Source organism: Leptopilina heterotoma, unplaced genomic scaffold (assembly GCF_015476425.1).
Source record: "Leptopilina heterotoma isolate Lh14 unplaced genomic scaffold, ASM1547642v1 Lhet_212, whole genome shotgun sequence".
NCBI lineage: Eukaryota > Metazoa > Arthropoda > Insecta > Hymenoptera > Figitidae > Leptopilina > Leptopilina heterotoma.
The window spans coordinates 1260369-1286378 of NW_025110930.1; the positions used below are offsets into that span (position 1 = coordinate 1260369).

General features: G+C 23.6%; 1 protein-coding gene across 1 annotated transcript; it reads left to right on the forward strand.

The window, feature by feature from the left end:
• The first annotated feature begins 7032 nt into the window (after positions 1-7032).
• On the forward strand, positions 7033-25913 carry LOC122501623 (G-protein coupled receptor Mth2-like). Its single transcript, XM_043611235.1, has 8 exons — positions 7033-8561; positions 13013-13298; positions 13455-13683; positions 16637-16872; positions 16991-17069; positions 19829-20013; positions 21835-22015; positions 24752-25913. The coding sequence occupies exons 1-8, from the start codon at positions 7959-7961 to the stop codon at positions 25083-25085; spliced, it is 2133 nt and encodes a 710-aa protein (XP_043467170.1). The 5' UTR covers positions 7033-7958; the 3' UTR covers positions 25086-25913.
• Positions 25914-26010: the final 97 nt, after the last annotated feature.

Genomic DNA, 26010 nt, shown 5'->3' on the forward strand with positions numbered 1-26010 from the left:
ATGCTTTTTTTCTAACAATCTTCAGTAATATTTTTTATTTTTTTCAATATATCCACTCGTTTATGAGGATAATTATTTTTTTTTTAGTATACAAATATTAATTATAAATAAATATTTGATTTTATCACTCGGTTGTATTAAATATTTAATAGAATATTGAATTTATTAAATATTAATTATTTGAATAGACTGAAAAAAAATTATTTAAATCAAATATGGTAGTCAGTGACTTGAATATTAATAAGTAAATAATTTCTTGAAATAACTAATGTTTATTTGAAACATATAAACTCTATTTGAACCAATAATTTTTGTATTTAATGTAGACACTGTTTATTAATTGATTTAAATAAAAGGTTTTCGATACACACCTAGAAAAATGTAAAAAAAAATTTTTTTGTTATATAATTAACAAAAGTTAATTATATAACAAAAAAAATAATAAATATAAAAATCAGTTTCTTAGACTCGTTTTGTTTGACTCAAATAAAAAAATTTTTCTTTTAAACAAAAAGAGGATTTTTGATTCAAAGAAAATTCTGTACATTTAAACAATTTTTATTTGATTATTTAAACAAATTTTCTTTTAATCCAAGAAATCTGTTTTCTAAATCAAAGAAATTTTATCACTAACATATAGAGGTAAAGAAATAATTTTTTAATTTAAAAAGGAAAATTTCTTTTAAATAAATAAATTTTTTTTTTAATCAAATTTTTTCTGAATCAAAGAAAAATTAAATTTTAATCGAAGAAACAATTGAAAGCAAATAATTTCTTTGAATCGACAAAAACTTCATTTCTCCACCCAGAAAAAAATGTATTTGATTTCAAAGCCTATGAAATTATTTATTTGTTTTAAATAAATTTTATTTGAAACAAATAAATTTAGCACAAATAAAATTTGTATTTAAAATAAATAAATAATTTTGTAGGCTCTGTGAGAAATATACTTTTGACTGAAATAAATTATATTTAGGGTTTGAATAAAAAATTTCTCTGGTTGTGGGTAAAAATAAATATTTTTTTAGTATAACGATTATTACTATTTACTCCAGAAAATAATTCTCAATATAAATAAGAAAATCGAAAAAATCTATTCACTTTTTTAAAAAATAAGAATTCGAAGGCTTAAACCTTATTTTGTATAACAAAAATTATTAATTGTACAAGTTTTTTTCAAATTTAATCAATACTAGACTAAATATAAATTTACAAATGTATCAACTATATGTATGTGAATTATTTTCCCTTCATCACAAATTAAAAAAACTCTGAATCTGAATTATTAAAGGCGTGTCCAGGAATTAAAATTAGTGAGAATTATCTCTAATTTTAAATAATAAAATTCTGCTTTTTAGTTTATTTTATTTCTCTTTATTTTTTATTCAAATTTATTAATGTATTATTGATAAATAAAAGATAGATAGAGATATCTACTTCCGATTATTTTGTGTTTAATAAAAATAATAAACACTCTCTAAATTTGAATTAGTAAAATGTTTACTAATTTGAATTAGTGACTGACTTTTTGCTTTTGAATTAGTTAATTTTACTAATAAATAGTCATTTCTACTAATTTATTAGTAAAATTCACAAATTTATTCTAAAATTTACTGACTTGCAAAAAGTCAGTCACTAATTCAAATTAGTAACAAGTTTTACTAATTCAAATTTAGAGCTAACCTAATCATAAATAGGAGTGAAATATTTAATTAAAATTGAAAATTTTGTATCTTAAAATATTCAAAGGGACTTCTTTCTTTGTATTATGTTCGTGAATTCAAAAAAATTGTAACACAACTTTTTGTCGTTACCATCTGTGAATAAAAGTAGAAATGAAGAAAAAACAGATTCCTATTTTAACTTTGTTTGGAAATATATCAACAGTGATTAAAATAGAATTCTATTTCCTTCTAGACTTGTGACATTCAGTCGATAAATTTTCTTATCCATATCTTTTGTTGGTAAGTTGGAAAAATTTTAAATACTAAAGAAGAGATACACTTTGTCGGTGGCCGGGAATTTCCTAATAGTACTGAAACTTTTCTGAAGATTTCCAAAAGCCGCTCTAGAATACAGAAAATTTTAATTGAAATTACAGAGGTAAGTTTATATAATTTAAGAATTAAATAAAATTTCTTTTTAAAATAAACACATTTTTTTTAATAAATCAGCCAAAAAAAGTTTTTTAAATAATTATATTTAGTTATGTTTAGATAGAATAAAAAAATGTTTAGATGAATAGCGCAAAGATACAATAAGTATAATAAGTAATATAAATAATCGATCCAAAAATATCCTCCTCATCTCGTGCGTATAAAAATGTTCTAAAACAAGAAAATATTTAACAAAACCATTAAAGGATCTCGTTCTCTATTTCAAGGTTCGAGAAATATTAGCATATTCACACTTCCACGAATATTTTCTAATCTTTGCAGACAAATACGAATGATACGAATTCTGAAGTTTTTTGTCGAATTTTACGAAAATCTATAAAATTACCGTTTTTGTGTGGGCTGCAATCTATAGAACCTCAATTCATTTGATTGATGTGAGATTGGGGAAATATGAGAAAATCAATTTTGAAAAAAAATTCTCCACCTAATCAAAAACTAATCAAAAAATAATATATTTTACAATTAGAATGATGAAACCTTATATATAAAACGCATTCACTCAAGTATAATTATATTAGCGGAATTTAATTATCACATAATATTTCAATTAACAAATGAAAAATACTTAAATATCCGAAAATATAATATATGAAATTAAAAAATGTATGATAATAGGATTAATTAATTTATGAAATATGTCACCCTTGTTTTACGATACTTGACAGCTTCAATTGTAAATGTTAAATATTTGTATTCTATATAGTTTATAGAGCCAATCAACATAAAGTATATCACTTAAATCTAATTAGAGTAAAACAATAAAATTGGTTCAATAAATTATAAAATAATAAAGTATGTGTAATTGTTTAAATAAAACTGAAGACTCGCTTTTTTTATTCATAAATTGTGATTACATATTTTAATTAAGATTTTTAATTTTTAAAATTTGTGTATCCATATAATATTTTATTTGAATTAAACGCAATTCTAGTTTTAAAAAATTCGTATAGTATTTCTAGATCAAAATATCAATAAAATAAGAGGAATCCGTTTAAAACAATATTTCTTTTCTGTGTATGTATTTATTTAACAGTAGGTATTAATTAACTGATGTATAAAAAACTATCAATACGTGATTTATAATTTCTTTAAAAGGCCTTAATTCCTGCTTTCTTATAGGACTTCTTTAAAAGTATTATAAAAAGCTTTTTAAACAAATTCCAGACATGATTATTACTTATTGAGAGTTCTAATAATAGTCTAGTGTCTTATCCTTACCTTCATCTTTATATTATGCATTTATAGATGTACATAGAATGTATGTTTAAAAATAATATAAAAGGTTTTTTAATGATGTTTCGATGAAATGCATGATAATTGAGGAATAATTATTATTATTTTCTATTTCTTTTATTTCTATGAAAACTACATGACAAGTAAATTGTGTTGGGAAAATTCTAAAGATTTAATAGCATAAAAATTCCATAGGTTAGTGATTTTTCCTTATTTTAATATATTAAAAAGAAAATGAATCTCATATTTAAAGGAAAATTCCTCTTCTAATATTTTTTTAAATATTTTCTCTCGAAATAAAAATATTTATTCTATCCCTAATGGCACGAAATATTCCGTTCACATTCCTGAAATATTCCAATGGAATATTCCAATTCTGAATATTCCTGAATATTCCTCTAGAACATTCCAATTTAAAAAGAAATATTCTTCTGGAATATTCCAATTTAAACAGAAATATTCCTACGGAATATTCCCATAATATTTCTGTAATATTCCAGTAAAATATTTTTACTATATTCCAATTACAATATTCCATTGGAATATTTCTATATAATTATTCCAAAGTTCGGACATTTTAATATTTGTAAAATGTAGATGGAATATTCCGAGCTATTTGGGTATGTTTTAACAGCCGAATGGTAAAAGGATTCCTTTAATATATTCCTCTTGAATTACGATTTTCCGTTTTAAATTTAGAATATTTAAACAGAAGAAAAGGAAAACTGTGATTAAATCGTTCTGTCATTTCTCATGTAAACAGAACCTCAATTCGTGTATAGTTGATTTCGAATCTGCGCAAAATTTTGTAATCCTTGACATACTGTTTACTTGAAAAAAAATATGTAAATAGTAATTGTAATAAAATTAATAAAGTAGAGTTTCATTTGCAACTGCATACAATAAATTTTTTAAAAGTATAAATGCAAATATATAAAATAAAAAATTTTGTATTTATGCGCACTAAAAAATTATTTGTTTGGTCAATGCAAATTGTATCAAAAGTGATGTTTAATTTCAAATATGAATAAATTGAATGGATTGAATTTCAATTTATTTCAATTTAGAATTTAATAAATTAATTAAACTGAATATTTTCTCTTTTGGAACGGAAATATTTACCTGACATAAAATAGTATTTCCTTGAAATTTTACTGCTCAACAATTACTTTATCATTTTATTCTCAATCTTCGAATATTCATTCACAAAAAATAGAAATTTCTGTCTTTATTTGAGAATATTTTGAAAAAGAAAACATTTAATCTTCTTTCTTTGCATTCCTCGAGATATGAAACAAAATATTAGAGAAAAAAAGTTTTCAAGTTGTTTTTTGTTTTTTTTGCACGCACCTTCAAATTGTTTAAAAAGTGACATTATGAAAATAAATAAAAAATAGCAAAATTTTCTTACATCAAAAAATTAGGATAAAAAATTATTGCAAGAAAAAAATTCTTTCAATTTGAGAATATTACTTTTGATACCATATACAAGAGGAAAATATACATTAAAATGAGAGGAATCTTCTAGATTGAAAATTAATTTTTTTAGGGTGAGAGAAAAATCTTTAACTTTTAGCAACTTTTTTATTTATTTAAATAAAATGAAAATGCTTTAATCTGTAATTTTATTAATTTTTTAGTAATTCTTTAATATTTACAAGATAAATAGAAAATTTATTCAAAATTCACTTTCTTAATTTACATTTTGCAAAACATGATAATAGCAATGAAATCACGAAAGTAAAGCATCACCTGGAACAGTGATAAGTTTCTCTAGAATAGCGAAAGTATTAATTGAAACAAATAAAAATTTCGCTAATGTAGTGAAATTTATATTTTATAGCTGTCCCAGGTAAAGAATTTTTTTTCTGAAATAATAAAAAATAATTATTTTATTTAAACAGCAAACATCTAATTAAAAAAAATAGTATATCTTACGCATAAAATAATCATTTTTCTTGTAGGAGTTTCATTTATATTTTCTTAGTATCAGAAAATTTTGTTAATCAAGAGTAGTGAAGTCAAAGGATTTCCGTAAAAAGCGGATACATGCTGCAGATAAAATAAAAAAATGTTTTCTTTATTGACGATAGTATGTACGCATGTAAATATCTGGTTCATCTGTGAATGATTCATTAAAAATTCTAATTATTTTAAAAAGTTTTGAAACATTTCGTAAAGGAACAAAAACTATTTAAATATTTAAAGTAAATAAACGCAACTATTTTATTTATTTCTATTAAAATAATGATTATCTCCAATATTCTTAATATACTGAAGAATTAAAATCGATACAAACAAAATCGAAGCCTATATTTGATTATTATGAATGAGCAAAGTTTTGTCTGGCTTGAATAAAATTTGTAAATAAATACAATAAAATTCAATTAAAAACATTAAAGCCTTAATTAAAGTTCTCTGAAACATGAAAAGTGTATGAAACAGTTTATATTCAACGTACTAAACGAAATATTGACTATAAAGGAAGTGATGAAACCATCAAAAATCACCGTACCGCACTGAATAATCGATACTTTTTTATGAAAATTTCATTTCAAAATATAATATATACTTTTTGTCAGTTAATAAATCCTGTTTTAGGAGAAATGAAATATTGATAATATTTTTCTAGGAATAGAACGAAACTGATTTGTATTTCATACTTGCATTTATATACCTAGAGTTTAAAGAAGAAAAAAAAAGATGACGAAAAGTGAAAGATTAAATAAAGCGACAGAATTTTCAGATCAGATTGGCAATTGTCCAGTAGACCTTTATTAAAATTCAAGTCATCTTGATATATGTAAAAATAAACAAAAAATAAAAAGAAAAGTATCGATGAAAATTCTTTTATATAAAATATTTTCCAGAGCTTTTGAATATCTCCGACTTTCGTTATAGATCACATTGCCAATTATGATGGATCCTCCAAAGTTCTTATAGAATTCTTGAAGATAAATAATTTTACATAAATGAATCTTAAAAAATTCAAATTAAACAATTTTTTTTAAATCTTTTTTAGAAAATAAACTTGGGCTAAAAATTTTGTTAGTTATTTTGATATTTGCATGCAAAATAGTCACAAAAAAATAAAAATACTGTATATATTGATAGTGTGTCAGCTTTTTTTCGGTGTGGCTAATTAAAATCTTTTCTATATCTCAAAAATTCATCTCTACAAAGCCGCATTCTTACATGCAAGTTATTTTTACTTTTGATTTTTTACGCTCCTTTGAAAAAAAATAATGAATCATTAATTTCTAACTTGTGTCTATAAATATTAATCGTAAAAAGTGTCAGGATTTGATAAATTTTACGATGCTACAGCAAAAAGAACAGTTCTGATATTTATATGTTAATGTCGTAAAAAAAATTTAAAAACTGTTATATTTAACATGTTTTGATCACCTTTTTTTATCTTTTACTTTTCATGGTCATGGAAATATCAATAAAGTGGATTTTTATCCCGGCTCGTGTGTGAAAATTCGCTTTCAAATATCCAAATGTTGATGAAAAGCTGTTTTCTCCTCCCATCGAAGGAAATACGCAAACTGGGAATAAATTTGATTTCCTGAAAATTATATCATAATGCGTCAATAAATGAGTTAAAATATATCGAGTGGGGAGTGGAGAAAGAAATTCTAGCGTGTGTCATTCATGAATTAGAAGGAACAGTCGCGACCGCGTGTCCGTTCTCAACGGACTGTTCAGGGATATCGTTAAATTCCGCTCATTATTTTATCGCCAAAAGTGTCAATTGCAGAATAATTATTGTAATACTATGACCTCACGGCAGGACGAATAAGGCAAAATTATTATTTCGATTATTGAATCGAAAGAAAAGAAATGGATATAAAATTTAAATAAATAAAAAAATACCCGAATATGATGGAATAAATTTCAAAACCTGCGGAGAAACGATAAAAATGTTGAAGAACTAAAGTATTGATAGCAAGTCGAAAAAAGAAGTTTTCGTTCTGGTTTGCCTTGTAGGTTCTTGAAATTTAAAAATCGTGATTGAGAATAAGATTTAATGGGAACGGAGAGGAAAGAAAGAGACAGAAAGGGCTGGTAAACCTTCGAGGTTGTTTGAATACTACCTGATGGTTACATGAAGGAGTTGAAGAGTGTTCTCTCGAATCTCGCCTTAATTGCCTAGAGCTTCTTGTCATTTTACCCAACACACAAAATGCTCCCCTTCAATGCACAAAATTATCAAATTACAACTTTAACGATTTTAAATTAATTAAGAGATTAAAGTTGCCTTAAAGGATTAAAATTCTCCTTAATTCTAGAATTTGAATAACTACACGAAACTAATTGTATTCAAAACAAGGGAGAACGAAGAGTGCGTACTTAAAACAATGAGAGAGAGACTGTGAATTAAAAATAGAAAAGAGAAGATTGGGAGAATGCGTGTAATCCACGATATGAAGATGAGTTTCACAGAATCATGCAAAAGAATGTTGACACACTGATCTTTAAAATTCTGGACGAGAAACAGTTTTTTTGAATCTTAATCCAAAAAGGAAGTTTGTGAATACAAAAATGAAGCGGATATTCTATTGGATATTTTTACTCTTACTGACAAAAGAAGCTTCCCTCCTCTCTGGGGTGAAAAAATGTTGTCAAGAGGAAGAAAGTCTACAAGATCTGGAAGGAGAACTTTCGTGCGTGAATTCAACACTTTTAATCGAATTAAATAATTTGAATTCAAAGTCAGTGGGACTTCCATACTGTGGATTGGTGGGAAAACATTTTTACCTCTCTTTGGACAAAATACATGATGACAATCTTTACACATCAACTTCGGCCTGTTTGGATCATCTCTATGACAATCGAACAAAGAACAATTTACCGGTTATTGTATATTGCGATCAGAATGCGAGAGATCTTCACGATTCGAAGAATTCGGTACCAACACCGCAAGTTCTCAGTGTCAGGAAATGTTGTCCGAGTGGAGAATACTTTGACATAGAAGGGAAATTATGTGTTCCTTCACAGGATCAAGTGAATTTTAAGACTTTTCTTCATCTTTTCAAAGAAGTCGATTTAGTCGCCATCGATTCTGGAGCACCCGTATGTGAAAAAACTCTCGTTAATTACGTGATTGAGTCACCGAATGTTTACAAATATCAAGGAAAAATACAGGTAAGAGTAAATTCATCTCTCCTCAATATGAAAATGTCACGCAACTTGTCACTACTTTCACTTTTAAATTAAAACTTTCAAATTACTTTTCCCATGCTGAACAAAAATTAAACAAAATTTTAATTAAAAATTCAAGAATAATTGCGCAATAATTATAAATGTAATTTAAAATAAAAATTATCTCTGAAGTAATGAAACTAAGGAAAAAGTAATTTGAAATTTGAAACTACTCTCAAATTTCAAATTACTTTTTCTTTGCAAAAAAAATTGATCGGAAATTATATTGTTGTTTAATATAATTCAAAAAAAATTATCATCTCCGAAGTAATTAAAGTTAATTAAGATTTAAATACTCTATACACGAAGCACGACTATAAAAATAAATAACATTCTCAATAAGAATAAAAACAGGTTTACTCTTCCTGTTCAATGATCTGCATAATTGTCGTTATATAGGCATAATTTCTTAGGAATCTTTTTTACATTCTCATTTTAAATTTATTTTAATGTCCTTTATCTCTTTTTTTCTAAAATGTAAAATAAATCCCTGGATATGAGTGCATAATTTTTAATTGAACGCCAATACGCTCCTGTCGCACGTACATTGAATATTCAAAAAAAAAAGACTGCAATTAATCTCGAAACTTTTTTTCCAATCTTGCAAGGAAAATGGCGTACATTTTACAGTGATGCAAATTTAAAAACTTGTAGCTTGTTATATCAGAAAAATCAATCAAAATTAAAAGGTGTTCTATGTCAGCGATTCACTGAAATACAACTTGTTTAATAAATTTTAAAGTATTTCATATGATTTATGGATCGTTTATAAATTACGTAACACGCTTGGAAAAATGCGGGTGATATACGCACATATAAGTTTTTAAAAATATTTGATATCATTTTCAAATGATTTTCAACATGGAAAGTGTGCCAAAAATGAAAATATTCTTTGTATTCAAAATTTAGAATTGAGGAAAAATCTCTTATTTATTGTTTTTGATTTTTAAAATATCTTTTGAGGGATTTTACATGAATTTTGTTTTTTATAATATCTATTTTTAAATTTTACAATACATAAATAAAATTTTGGTAAGTGTTTTCATTCAGTTTATTATTATACATAGAAATCAATGCCACTACTCATATCCTGCAGATATGTTACATGTATGAAAAGTGTATTTGTTCCTCGTTTCCTTGAATCGTTACTTATTGATATAATATTTTTTTTCTCGCCATTCTGTATTTTAGAAAGAGGCGAGAAGATAAGATTAACTTTTGTCATTTTTTATTTGGATTACGAGCTTAATGTATTCTATTATTTTGGAATTAATAATAGATCCGAACAATTAAAAAGTAATTCATTATTAATTTATTAATTAGTAACTAATTAACTATATTAATCTTTATATTCCTTCACTCTTTTCATTCTATATTCACATTTGAAGTTAAAAATGCGAACAAAACAAATATTAATTTTAATGTTGTTATCATCATAATTTTACTGTTATTTTACTTCTAATTTCTAATATATTGAAATTAATCGAAAATCATATTTTAATTAAACTGAATAACTTAATTAAATACTGAAAATATTTTTCGTAAATAGAATTTAGAAATATTAACTTTGCATGCATAAAAGTTTCCATAAAATTTACAACATAATTTTTGCTAGAGGATTTTGGTTATTAACCCGTCAGCGGTCGCGCCGTGAGAAAAAGTCTCACGCAACACTACTCTACCTATAGGGCGCTCTTAGAGTGCAAGTGAGACACTAAAAAAGGCGCGACTGCTGACGGGTTAAATAAATATTTAAATATTTCTTATTATTTTTTCCACGGGAAATAAAATTTAAAAAAGTTCAATTTGAAACCTTCTGAAATTTAATAATTTCTAAAAATTACAACTACAACGCTTCCAAAATTCAATTATTTTTTATAATTTTCAACTAAAGTTCATCTCTAAATCAATTATTTTTAATTATTTTCTAAAGTTCCTCCAGAATTCAATTATTTAGATAGTAGATACAGAAATTTAATTTTCTATAACAATTTTTACTGTAACTACTTTTTTAAGTTATTAAGGTAAAATATTTTCAAAAAATTCTAATAAAAAAATTCCTAAAATTAATTTTTTTTAAATATTTTAAAATAATTTTCGAAAAATAATAGTTTTTCAATTACAAGTTTTTCAATTACAATTGAAAAATTTCTTAACAATAATTGAAAATTGTTAAAATCTTTTAAAAATAATTAAATTTTTGAAAAGTATAAATAAAAAAAAACAAATTCTTGAAGAATTTTAATTGTAAATTATGAACATGATTTCACCAAATTTTAATAGGTCTAAAAAAGTAAATTTTTAAAAATTTTAATTTACTTTGTTCAAAGATAATTGAAACTTAAAAAATTATGATAAAATTAGTTTTTTAAAAATATTTTAATTAATATAGTTTTATAATTTAATATAATTATGAGAAGCTAATTTTCATTAATTTTCATTTATAAATTTACACTTATGAACATTTTTCATTAAAATTTGTCAGAATACAATATTATTTTCAAAACTTGCAATTAAAATTCTTCAAAAGTTGATTTTCAAAAATTTTAATAAAATCAATTATTTTATAACTATCCTTTTTATAAAGTTATATAATTTTTTTAAAAAATTATAATAAAGAAAGTCTTAAAATTAATTTTTTTTAAATATTTTAAAATAATTTTTTAAAAATAATAGTTTTTCAATTACATACAATTGAAAAATTTCATTACAATTGAAAATTGTTAAAATCTATTAAAAATAATTAAATTTTTAAAAAATATAAATATAAATAATCAAATTCTTGAAGTATTTTAATTGTAAATTATGAACATGATTTCTCCAAAATTTTAATAAATCTAAAAAAGCAAATTTTTAAAAATTTTAATTTACTTTATTCGAAGATGATTGAATCTTAAAAAAATATGATAAAACAATTCTAACAATTAGTTTTTTAAGAACATTGTAATGTAATTTTTCAAAAAAAATTGAATTATTAAAAAAAGATTTTGTGTAATTTAAAAAAACTAATTAATTTTTTTTAAGAATTTTAATTTAAAAATTATTTTATAAAAATTTAATTTTATCTTTTGTACGTGTTTGAATTTCTGAAAATATATAATTAAAAATATTGAAAATAAAGGAAAAAAATAAAAATATTTTAATATAATTTTTAGAAGCTATAATTTTCATTTTTAAATTTACACTACAAGTTTTTTCATTAAAATTGATAAAAATTCAAATTATTTTCAAAATTTGTTATTAAAATTCTTCAAAAGTTGATTTTCAAAAATTGTAATAAAATACTTGAAAGAAATAAATTATTTTCAATTAAATTTTACAAAATTTTAATTATTAAAAATGTGTTTAATTATAGGTAAATTTTTTAAATTTAATTATTTAAAAAAAATTGTTTAAAAAATATGTTTAACAATAAAAGGAAAAAAAAATAATACGTAAGATTTGTCTATAGTTATTTTTCACACTATAAAAATCAAAATAAATTGCATTTTATACTAAAAATGTGGTATTTTATTGGAATATTTGAAAGAAAAGTTGGAATTTTTTAAAATAAGTCGAAAAAATCGAAAAAGTCATAATATCCAAAGCTTGTATATATTTTCTGAAAATATTATATAATAATGACGAAAAAATGTTTCACTGTTAAAAGAAACTTCATATCAGAAAAGGGTTAAAAGTTATAGAAAGTTCTTTTTCGAGAAATAAGTTTGAATATTCCTAAGAAATTATAAATCTCATTTATTTCTCGGCAATAATTTTCCTTCGATGCCTTCTATTGCATTCAAAATAAGTTAAGTAAAGCTTTAAAATTGCATGCGTATTTCACAAAAGATCAATTATATCCCTTACAATTGCTTTATCGTGAAATGGAGTTAACACAGTTAGAAAGCCATTTACTTCATTGATCCCATTGAATGGAGCATTAGCGAACAATTTATTTTACCTTTTATATAAAAAGATTTTATTTTGGCGAAGATATTCGCACATTTAATATATATTTTCCGAACACAAAATTGCACAATAATTGAAGACAATATTTTAATCAGTGAAATGACTCTTTTTCTTTTTTTTTTATTAAAATTGACGATTTCACAAATAGAGTCAAAGTCTAATTTACTAATTTGTATTTTAAAGGCATACAAAATAGCTATAAATTGTTGTGTACCAGAAACGTTTTTTTATCCTCTGGGAATTCCAAGCGCTCTACACATAGAGATAGAGACATGTACATAATATAAACTCGTCAATATTCTCAAGAACCTTCTCATTGAAACTGACCAAACAAGTTTTTTTTTATCTTCTCAAAAATTTTCGATTCTTTGTTATTTCAAAGAATATATTACGAAAATCAATATAGAAAATCATAAGCGGAAAAAAAATGTTGACTGTTTCAGGCGAAAGTTCCTTGGATGGAAGAAGCTATAGACCTTACGAGACAGAGTGATGTTGAAAACATTTGTTTGGATATTGACGATTCACGTAATTTTCTTGTTGCGCGAACATGCAAAGATCGCATCTATTGTAAAAATAATCCGTGCTTAAGAAAATGTTGCCCCGAAGGAGAGGCATTTTTTTCCGATACAAATTGTACGAAATATTCAGGGAGTGCTGTTGAAAATGAATTTCATTCGGCACTTGTCAACATATCAAATTTCACAAGTTCCAATATCGATACAAATGGTAAGAATAAAGTAAGAATTTATCAAAATAATTATTTTAAATATACATTATTTAAATAAATTATTAAATAATTAAATTATTAAATAAATTATTAAATAAATTATTTTAATATAAATTATTTAAATAAATAATTATGTTTATGTAAAAAATTTGAAGATTATGGTCTTCTTGTGGGGAAAACTTGTAAGCACAGTATGTATGCCCTTAATCCAACGGATGGATGGTCCATGACACCGGAGGGCTACATTTATATAAACTTAATGGACAGATCTCACGTTCATGACGAATATTGTATGGAGATGTTTTACAATTATACCGACTACAGTGATGGAATATTTCCATTTATTTGCTTCGATGAAATAATTTACGAGACTCCGAGTCATGTGTAAGTAAAGTTTTTCATTTTTCCAATGCTGGCCACAAAATTTTGATTTTTTTTTTTTTGACTATTTCCTAATTTCCAAACGGAATTTTCAATTTTTCCATGGGAATCAAGATTTTCAAAAGAATTTAATTTCAAATCCAGGGCTCGAACTGGGTCCGTAAATCCCGTAAAAATAATAAAATTCTTCGCGGAAATTCAATTTATTATGTTCAAAAATTTTTTAAAATTCTCCTTAAAATTTTAATTATCGTTAGAAATAATTCAATTCTTCTCCGAAATTCAATTATTTTCAAAAATTTTAATAAATTTGGATAATTTTAAAGAAATTACAAATGATTGCAGAAATTCAATTATTTTCGAAAGTAATAAAATTCTTCGCGGAAATTCAATTATGTTCAAAAATTTTTTTTTAATTTTTTCATCAAAATTTCAATAAAATTCTTCTCCGAAATCCAATTATTTTCAAAAATTTTAATAACATTCTTGTCAAAATTTCAATTATTTTCAAAAATTTTCCTCTATTCGATGATTTTCAATATCTGCTATTTTCATAAAATTTTCCAAAACAATTCAATTACTTAAAAAAAAATTTACTAAAATTCTACACAAACTTTTAATTATTTTCAAAAAATGATAAAAATTTCACAGGAATTGCATTATTTACGAATTTTCTTATAAATTTCTTTGCAGTCATTCAATTATTTGCATAAATAATAAAATTTTTACGAGGATTCAATTATTTTCGTAAATAATAAAATTCTTTTTAGGAATTCAATTATTTTCAAAAATACTAAAACTCATTGCAGAATTTCAATTATTTTTAATACAATTTTAATCGAATTCCTGCAAAAAAATTCTTAAAAATTTCATTGAAATTCATCAAAAGAATTCAGTTATTTAAAAATTAATTGATAAAATTCTTTATGAAAATTCATTTTTATTTTCTAATACATATTTAATTGAAGAATTTACGAATAATTGAAATTTTGTAAAATTGAATTATAAGCAAATTAATTTGAAAATTCTTAAATAACTTTTCCAAAAATTATCAAAAATAATAGATTTATAGAAGATGTTTAGTTAAAAACACGAAACAAAAAAATTGAATTTTGTAAAAGTTACAAATTATTTCAAAAATTCAATTATTCTCAAGAGTAATAATATTCTTTGCAAAAATTAAATTTTGTTCAAGAGTAATAAAATTCTTTTTAGGGATTTAATTATTTTCACACCCATTCAAACTTGCAGAATTTCAATTATTTTCACAAATAATCAAACTCATTGCAGAATTTAAATTATTTTTAATACAATTTTAATCGAGTTTCTCGAAAAATGTAATTATTCTTAAAAATTTTATTAAAATTCGTTGATAGAATTCAATTATTTTCAGAACTTTTGATGAAATTCTTTATGGGAATTGAATTTTAAGAAACATTCAATTATTCAATAAATTATTTATTTGCATTTTATTTTTATTTAAATAATTGAATTCTAGTAGAATTTTCAAATAAAAATTAATTTAAAAATTAATTTCAGTTAATATTTTAGATAATAATTGAATATTAAAAGCAATATAGCGCGAACTTTTAAAAATAATTGAATTTTGAAATTAATTTTTTTGAAAAAGTTTAATTGAATTTTTTAAATATTATTTGAAGTTCTTATTTTCTAATATTTATTTAATTGTAGAATTTGCGAATGATTGAAATTTCGTAAAATTGGATATTATAAACAAATGGATTTGAAAATTGTCAAAGAACTTTTTCGAAAATTATTAAAAATAATCGATTTAAACAAGAATGTATGTTAAAAACTCCCGAAAATAATAATTGCATTGATTTTATCACTCGGTCATTTTTAATTAAAATTATAAAACATGAAGATATCTTCATGTTTTATAGCTATTAATAAATTTAATTTATAGTTTTAAGTAAAATGTTCTCTTATTTGACTCGGATTTTAATTTTTGTCAGTAATTGGTCCGTAAAGTCCGTATTTTTAAATACTTTCACTGTTTCGAGCCCTGCAAATCTTTTGAAACTGAATAATTTATAAGAGTTAAAAAGGAGAAAAAATTTAAATTTTTCTATTAAAATTCGTACTTGATTTCATAAAGCAAACAATTCGAGAAGAATTAAATCTGTTCAATATTTTCCATGGTTGTTTGACACAAAAAATCAGAATTTTCTTATGATTTTTAAAAATTTAATATTTTTTCTCTATTTTTGATAAAACCTGATTTTTCCCTGATTTTCCTGATCTCTGACAACCCTGTTTTTCTATAAAAAAATATGTATACATATCTCTGTAATATATTATGTTTCACTTCGAAAACTAGAGCAAAATCGTTAACCCGCTTGTTTTGGAAGCTGTCTGAAAATCCGGACAAAGAAAATAAAAATAAGTTGAATTGCAATTCAAAGCACGTATTACTATTCACTTGTGTAGACGATTGCTAAATCATTAGAGAAGAGCCCTCACAATTTCAGATTTTACCGAGTGTAAAATTTTTCCCTCTCTGTATATACAGTATTTAAATAAAATAGGTCAACTTACAATTGTTTAGTAAACAAAAGCATAATTGTATATTAAAACATAATAATAATAATAAGTACTACCGGGTCAAAATTCTCAACGAAATTTTACGATTTTCTCCTTGTGTTTTCTTGTATAGAAAATGTATTAAAATGTCGACACAGTATCTAAGGATTTTGTATACACATCACGTAACATCAGATAGACGATCAAAGTTTCTTCAAATAGTAAATTCCTATGCTAAATTATTTTATAAAGCTTGTATTATTTGAGAATATTTGATTTTCTGCGATTATTATCGGAAAAAGATTGATGGGAAAGATTGCAATTCAATTACATAGTAATATTGTAATTGCAATCTTTTAATTATTATATGTTGAAAATTTCAAGTATTTAAAAATTGTTGTTTATTCAACAGTCGTATTCTCGAAGGAATCTTCCAGTCAATCAGTAGCATTTGTCTCCTGATAACACTACTGGTGTACATTTGCATACCTTCTTTGAGGAATTTACATGGTAAAACTTTAATGTGCCACGTTGCTAGTCTTTTTACTGCCTATGTTTGTCTGTCTCTGGTAACCCTCGACGTATCAAGAAGTCAGCATGCTTTGGAAAACGAGGATCCTCAAAAACAGACTTTGTGCTCAATTCTAGGTTTGTATTTTTTATACTAAAGCTAAACTTTACATTATTGAGTCTGAGTTTCAAGTTTCTAGGTTCTTAAATTTTTGTCAAGAGTATAAAAAAGTTTCTTTTAAATCTTGCTTCATAGGATATACTTTGCTGTTTGCTTTCATTTCATCCTTCTCCTGGCTCAACGTTATGTGCTTTGACATTTGGTGGACATTTCGGTAAGTTTATCGCAGTTAAATAAATTAAAACTTTCTGACATATACATATTTCGAGCTCTAATTATACCCAGAGCTTGTACAGCTCAGTGGTCACGAAAATTTCTTATTTGTTCCAAGTAGATAGAAATTACTGTTGTAATTGTTTGAATGCACTTTTAAAATTTATTTATTCATATCCAAAAACAAATTCGTTGATAAAATTAATGAAAAGCAAACAAACAAACAATCAATGTTTAATTAGACTTTGATTTCTAAATATATGATCATTTAATCTCTGAAACCCTTACTAATGGTTTGTTTGTGGAAATAGATCAACAAATGACGAGCATAATGTAGATTTACTGAGAAATTCGTACTGTTCATATATATATAAAATTATTGATCTCTGGAAAAGATATACACATTTAGGAATATTATATGTAAGTCTTCTGACGCATCAAAAAATTCACAACCATACACTGTAATTCATTAAGATTTTAATATCCATTTCTACTTCGCTTGGAATATAAATATAAACATTAAAATACAAAATTAATATGTATACACCATTCTAAAGAATCCATCTCCATTCTTCTTTTTCGAAAAAATTTTCTATAATTAAATTTTTTCATTTAGCTATAACACGTTTTTTTCAAACTGTTCAAAGTTATCGCGTGTTATTAGCATTTTAGATTAAAATGTGTTGTATGGTGAGAAGAGATGCAGAACAAAATGTTATAAATTATAAAGTAGATGTTATAAAAAACAATTCTTCTTGCTTAATGGTCTATTAAGTCAAACAAATTTTGCCGTAATAATAAGCAAACAACTTTCATAAAAGTAATAAGTGAAATAAATTTTAGTTTTTCAATAAAGATTGAGAAAGCTGCATATAAAAATTTATCTGAAACTTATAGGAAACTAATAATATAGTTTAAACTTTACAACTTTTAAATCAGCTGTAAAGTAATAAAATTTTGCATAAATATTTTTTTAGTGTTTAAGTTTTTAATTTAAATATACTTGCGATATATTGACATTTGTTAAACATTGCGTGATATCAGATTATTATGTGACTAACTGTAAGGGAAAATGTGAGCTTGCGAGAAAATCGTTAATTATTTAATGGGTTCCGAAAACCACGAACCAACATTGAGTGCACTGTGTACATTGTAGAATTGCAATATATACAATGAACAAAAATATATTCAAACAAAATCAATTATCCTTATTGACTATGTTGTCTAGTTTTTATTGATTATTGTCGCAAATATTTATTTGTAGAAATGTAATTATTTACAGGCCTCGGATATATTATTACTTTTTCGGGTATTTTCAACAATTTTGAAAAAATGAAATTCTTTCCGACTTATTTTGAAAAATTGCGACTTTTTTTTTACTTTTCTTCCGACAAAATACCACATCTTTAGTATACAGTGCAAAATTTCGATTTTTACAGTGTGAAGAATAACTATAGACAAATCTTTCAAAAATTATTTTTGTAGTTTTTCTAATTAAATTTTCGAAATATACAATTAAAAATATTTTGAATAATTGAAATTCTTTAAAAATTTAATTGAAAATAATTGATTTTTTTAAAGTATTTTATTACAATTTTTGAAAATCAACTTTTGAAGAATTTTAATTGCAAATTTTTTAAATAATATTGAATTCTCAGAAATTTTAATAAAAAATCTTCATAATTGTAAATTTATAAACGAAAATTAATGAAAATTAGCTTCTAAAAATTATATTAAATTATAAAACTATATTAATTAAAATATTTTTAAAAAACTAATTTTATCATAATTTTTTAAAATTCAATTATCTTCGAACAAAGTAAATTAAAATTTTTAAAAATTGACTTTTTTAGACTTATTAAAATTTGGTGAAATCATGTTCATAATTTACAATTTAATTACCTGATAATTAAAATTCTTCAAGAATTTGATTATTTTTATTTATATTTTTCAAATATTGAATTATTCCTAAAAGATTTCAACAATTTTCAATTGTTAATAATTTGTTTAATTGTATGTAATTAAGAAACTATTATTTTTCAAAAATTATTTTAAAATATTTAAAAAAAAATTAATTTTAATAATTTCTTGATTATAATTTTTTGAAAATATTTTACCTTAATAACTTTTTTAAAAAAAGGACAGTTACAGTAAAAAATTTTTACAGATAATTGAATTTTTGTATCTACTATCTAAATAATTGAATTCTGGAAGAACTTTCGGAAAATTATTAAAAATAATTAATTTAGAGATGAACTTTAGTTGCAAATTAAGAAAAATAATTGAATTTTGAAAGCCTTGTAGTTTTAATTTTTAGAAATGATTAAATTTCAGAAGGTTTTAAATTGAAAGTTTTTAAATTTTATTTTCCGTGGAATAACAAATAAGATATTTAAATATTTATAATAAAAAATTATTTAACTTTTGAATTGTTGAATTTAGAAATCAGTGAAAGGTCAGGAAATAGAAAACAAAATTTTTGTGACGACACTGAATTAAATAAACGACTTTTTAGATTTTTTTTCGTATTTTTAATCGACTAAAGCAACTTTTTTTTGCACCTTAAATTCGATCCGAGGCCTGTTATTTATTCAAAAATATTTATTGCCGACTCTAGTCAAGTAACGACTGGAATTAAATTAATTCTTGTTTTTAGTGTATCTTAAAAGTACAGATGTGCATAAAATTGCTTAAGAAATAGTTAAAATATTGAATATTATTCAACTGCACTAAGGACTGAGTAAATTTTTTTTTTTGCAGAAGTACAAGGTCACCGAGTGGTACTACCCAGAGTAGAGGACAAAGGAATAGATTTATTATTTATTGCATTTATGCCTGGGGTGTGGCATGTTTAATAACTTCCCTCTGTATATTAGTGGATTATACCAATGTTGTGAATTATAAGGATCGTCCTCAAATTGGTGTGGATAGATGCTGGTTTTTGCGTGAGTATTTATTCATCAAAAATGAGTACTGTGGCTGAAAATTATGATTTGATTCACATTTTTTGTATCAATTCGTTGCAGTTAGAGAAAATATTGAAGAAACTAAAATTATTTCTAATTCTAATCAGACTATCAAAATAATCTCGTTTTTTCCTAGAATCTTGGTCCATTTGCAAAAATATATTTTTATAGTATAAAAAATTCTTGCAGGCAACATTAATGTATGTAATTAAAAAGTTTCTTTATAGAAGAAAATCTATGCTGCGATCGATCGAGCTTTTCCGATTCAAATGTCATTAGACTTAAATTAAGAGAGGAACGGAGAGTCATTAGTATTTCAATCGCCGTGACTGGGAGTAGAAATCGGTGGATGATAGAAAAGGAAGACAGGAAAATTAATTAAATGCCCGAAGCCGCGAAGGGACTCGAAGTTAGAAATAGCGCATTAAGCTATTATAAGAGCACGAGCGCAGATGCTTGCGTATAATAAATTCGTCGTGATCTAAAATGAAATGTTCCAATTTCTACGGAAAAGGAACTTCTCTAATACAAATAATTCTCTTCCCGAGTGAAACTCGGAAGTTTAATAACAAACTGCTATATACGAAAAATAAAAAAATATCAAGTCAACTTCAATTGAGGCATGCATTAATTCTCACCGGTTTTCTTTTCAGAAAAATAAGAAATAAATCTTGACAAATTAAGAAAAATGTAGGCACGTCTAGTCCATTTAAGAATAGCAAATTATTTTATGTTCAAAAATTCTTAATTTTGTCTAGATTTATTTTTTATTTTTCCAGAAAAGCCGATGGAATCAAAATTAAATTTTTCTGGTTACCCTGATTAAAGATGGCTCAAAATATTTTCATCTTTTGTTTCGAAAATATAATTTGAAGACGTCAGTTCTTAAACTCATTTTACCCAAACAATAGATGTCTTTATTTATTTATTTTTTTCCCCTTTTTGTATTCCCGTTTTGACCTTTATAAACGATTATAGACTTTTATTGTCCGTTTTCCGATTTTTCTTATATTAAGGAAAAGAACTTTAATGATTGCCGGCTTTCACTGGAAACTTTTTCTCGATATTTTATGTCGCTATAGTTCTTTTAATGGCTGACAACAAATACTTGTTCTTTAGTGAAGTTTAACAACGCTTGAGAAAAAAAAAGGAGTGAAAAAATGTACAATAAAAAAAAATTGAAAACTTGAAAATGTACTTTAATCGTTTTGCCAGAAAGTAATTATTAGTAATGAATAAATTAAGAAATAATAACATAAAATAAAAATAAAGAAAAGTGTGCAATATCTTTTTAATTAAACTTTATAGGTCAGAATATTTACGCCTTTTACTCTAATTACTGGTGCGAAGTCACGCTAATGTTGTAGTTGTAAATCTACATTTAATTTTATAAACTACACCTTCTTTATCTAAATATGTATATATTTATATGTATATTTTCTTTTTATTACTCGTGTAAAAAAGATTAGATGACATTTAAAATATCATATAAAAAAACGGGACTAAACATTAAAGGAAATGGAGCAGAAGTTTTTGGATAAGGAATAAAGTATGAAATCAAAAATATTCACGAGAAAAAACTATATTAAAATTTATTGAGCGTTATTGTTGAAGAGAATTGATGACTCAGGAGAAAAGCACAAACTAAATCAATATTATAAACAATTTGTGAAACTAGAAACCAGGGGCGTTTGAAAGATTGTAGGAATTATGAGCCATATAATTTTTTTACACGCTGCGATTCAAGTGACGTTCGAGTTGTTAAAAATAGATGTTTAATAATTCTATACTTTTTTTCAGATGGTCTTGGCATTGGAGAACTAATTTTTTTCACGGGACCAGTGTCGATCATTCTATTGATAAACTTAATATTCTTCATTATGACTTCAAGAAATTACAATCGAGTAAAAAGTCAGATTAAAAAAGTTATGACTGAACCCACTGATCAGAGGAACCGACGGTTTGAAGCTGATAGGGATAAGTAAGTGTCTCGGAGATAAAAAAGAGCAATTTTTTTGTCACTAAACGGATAGAAAATTATTCTTAGCTAATAATAATTAGTTATCTATTAATTAAAAATAACAAAAAAAAAAAAATACTAGGTTTTAGTAGGTGAGTGTGAAAAATTTAATTGTCAGTAATTTAGAAAATCTTGAGTAGAGTAAAAATTTGATAAAGTATAAAATATAATGGATCTTTATTATTTGTGAGGAACCAAAGTGAGTTCATAAAATGAAGACAAAAATTGGCAGAGGCTCTTCGAGATTTATCGTGGGAGGAAATCCTTTTTGATTTGCTCGAGCGAAGAAAAGCCATGTTAATTTTGTTTGAGTGTGGAAGGGACGACAAAAGCAGAAGATCGATTCTATCTTGATTACTGCTGAAGCTACTACTTTGCCAAGTGTTAACCGAGTTGCTAAACTTAAGTTTTCTTCATAAAATAAATTAGATAACAAAGTTGCCCTTTGTATTCCGGTCTTATAATTTGTTTGATTAACTGTAATTACTGAAAATTAATGTCGTTTAACACTTAAAAAAATAAGCACAAACAATTTCATTTTTAAACAGATAAAATTTAATCGAAAATTTCGAGTATTTAAATCTATATATTAATTATTATTATATTGTTTACAAACTCCTTTTTTTCTTTTGGGAAGAAAAACATTAGATATTCCCGTTTCTTAATATTTTTCTAGAAAAATCTCAATTTTCATAAGGAAATAATTTGCATCAATTCTATTTCTTAATTTCAATTGTTTTAATAAAATACAAAGTTTTTTTAAAAATAAAAGGAAAAAAAATGTTTATAAATTATATTTGTCAATTAGAGAATTTAATTGAAAATGAAAATTTTTGAATTTTTAGAAAATAAAGGAAAAAATTTTATTGAAAAAAATGTTCTGTTAAATTTATTTACGAATATTTTTAATTGTAAAATTATTCAAAAACAATAATTTCTCTTTTAAATATTTTAAATATTTAATTATTATAATTTTTCTATATAAGAATTAAAATTGTTCAAAAGATTCAAATTCAAACCTTTTTGAAATTAAACAACTTATAAAAAATTGTTATAAAACATGAGCGACTCGGAGCAATCGATTTCTTCATGTTTTATAATAATTAAAAATTACTGAATCATTATTTTATATTACAAGATTATTGTTACTGTAATAACTGCTTAAAAATTATTTTCATCATTTTAATTTAATTATTATTTTCTACAATTTTTAACTAAAATTCTTCTCTAAATCAAATATTTTTAATAATTTTTGAAAAAGTTCTTTGACAATTTTCAAATCCATTTGTTTACAATTCAATTTTACGAAATTTCGATTATTCGGAATTTTAATTTTATTATTTATGAAAATAATTCAATTATTGTGGAGAAATTTATAAAAAATTTGTAAATACATGAAATTTTTAATATTTATAAAAATAATTAAATGTTTTCGTAGAATTGTATCAAAATTTTTTTTAAAATAAGTGAATTCTTTTGGAAAATTTTATTAAAATACTAGATATTGAAAATCATTATATTGAAAAAATTTTTTGAAAATAATTGTAATTTCGCCAAGAATTTTATTAAAATTTTTGAAAAAATTGAATTTCGGAGAAGAATTTTAATATTTATAAAGGTGATAGGAATTTTAACGAGAATTTAAAAAAATTTTGGAATATAATTGAATTTCTGCAAAGAATTTTTTTGTTTTGGAAAATAATTGAATTTCTAAAATTAATTTTTAAATCAATTTTTCTTAGAAAATTCTACGAGTATTAAATTATTTAAATATAGTAATAAATTAATTATTGAATAATTGAATGTTTCTTAAAATTTAATTCTTATAAAGAATTTTTTATTAACAAATTTTTAAATAATTGGATTCTTTTGACGAATTTTAATAAAATTTTTTAAAATAGTTACATTTTTCAAGGAATTTGATTAAAATTGTATTAAAAATAATTGAAATTGTAGGATGAGTTTTATCATTTATGAAAATAATTGAATTATTGAGAAGAAACTTATAAAAAATTTCTAAATAGGTATTTGAATTCCTATGAAATTTTTATTACGTATGAAAATAATTAAATGTTTGCGTACAATTTTATTAAAATTGTTTTTTAAATAATTGAAATTTTGACAAGAATTTTATTACTTTTGAAAATAATTGAATTTCTGTAATTGTAACTTCTTCAAAATTCAATTTTTTAGTGTTTTTAACTAAAATTCTTCTACAAATCCATTCTTTTTAATAATTAATTAAATATATATCGACAAATTTAACTAATTTTAGAAAATTTTGATTTATTAAAATTTTTCAAAAATCTAAGTTTATTAAAATTATTTCTAATTAAATTCATTCAACATTGAAAATTTTGAAAATTTCAAATTGAAACCGTTTCAAGTTAATTTATTTATGATAATAATTGTAAACTCAATTCTTTTAAAATTGAATTAATTTTGAAATACTTAAGGAAAATTATTCATTAAATAATTTATTTATTTTATGATAGTTGTTCAAAATTTAAGTTATTTAAAAATAAATTTTTGTCAGAAATTGAAAAAATTGAAGGTTTTGTATTAGAATTCGTGGTAATTTCATAGTTTATGAGCCAAACAAAAAAGACCCAAAAATTGAGAATTTTCTTATGAATTCTAATAATTTAATTTTTTTTCAATACAGATAATGTTTGACAAATGTTTTTATGTTTTCAGATTAGTCATGAATGTGAAACTTTTCGTTGTGATGGGAATTACTTGGATATGTGAAATAATATCAAATTATCTGAATATATTTCTGCCACATCTGTTGGAGTACAAATTCTTTTTAGTTTTCGATATAATTAATTGTCTTCAGGGTGTTTTTATATTTGCCCTGTTCATAATGAAGGAAAGAGTGTACAAGGCTTTATTTCAAAGACTATTTGACAAAAGTGAAACACCCAACACAAGTAATACGAGTAATAATAGTAATCCAAAAAATGTGAAGAAAAGCTCCAGTAATACGACAGTAATGACCACTTTTACCACTACTCGTGATGTCAAATAATTATCAACTACAAACTTTTATTCAAAAAATCAAATTGATACTAAAGTGGATTAAATTGATGCGAAAAATTTGGGTCAATTTTTTATTTGCTTAGCATTGGTATCAATTTGTCAAAGTTTGACACTTTTAAGTGCATTTAAGAATCACGTTGCAGACACAAATATCCATTCATATGAGTAAAGACATTGTCAATTTGTCCTGAAATTTTAATTGACAAAAAATACCATTTTTATCCACGTGAGAAACTAATTTTTAATATCTATGGATTTTTGTCATATATTTCGATAGGTGTATGAAGATTAATTTATTAATTTATTAAGCAAATTTGTTTTCATGTATACACAATTTTCATCGTGAATGAAGAAATAATTGTTGATATAAATCAATATTTTGATATAATGTTATATGCGATAAGTAATTGTTTATACCAAAGAAACTATAATGATAAAGAAGAATATTCATTCAATTATATATAATTTAGCGTAATTTTACGAAATTTTAAATATTTTTTTACTATACTTGTAGATCTTTTTTGAGAACTATTTTTTAATCATATTTGTAAAAAAGGAAAATGTCTTCTATATTACAATATTGCATTTTTTTATTACTTCACAGGATATCCTGTAAATATCCCGTAAAAAAGCTTTATTATACATAAATGTATATGTAAATGTCTGAGCATGTGCATGCAGGTATATGAAAAATATATAATAATAATTGTTCCAAAATGTCGCGCAGAATACTTTTAAGTATATTTTTAATGTGAATTTGCCTATTTTTTACTTTGCCATATATACAAAATATCAAATAAAAAGCAAATTAGTAAAATTCTCAAGAGATTTTTTTCACCAGTATTGAAGATTAATTACATCAATATTTCCTGCTATGGCAAGAAGAGGGATTTATATTTTTTAAAATGGTAAAA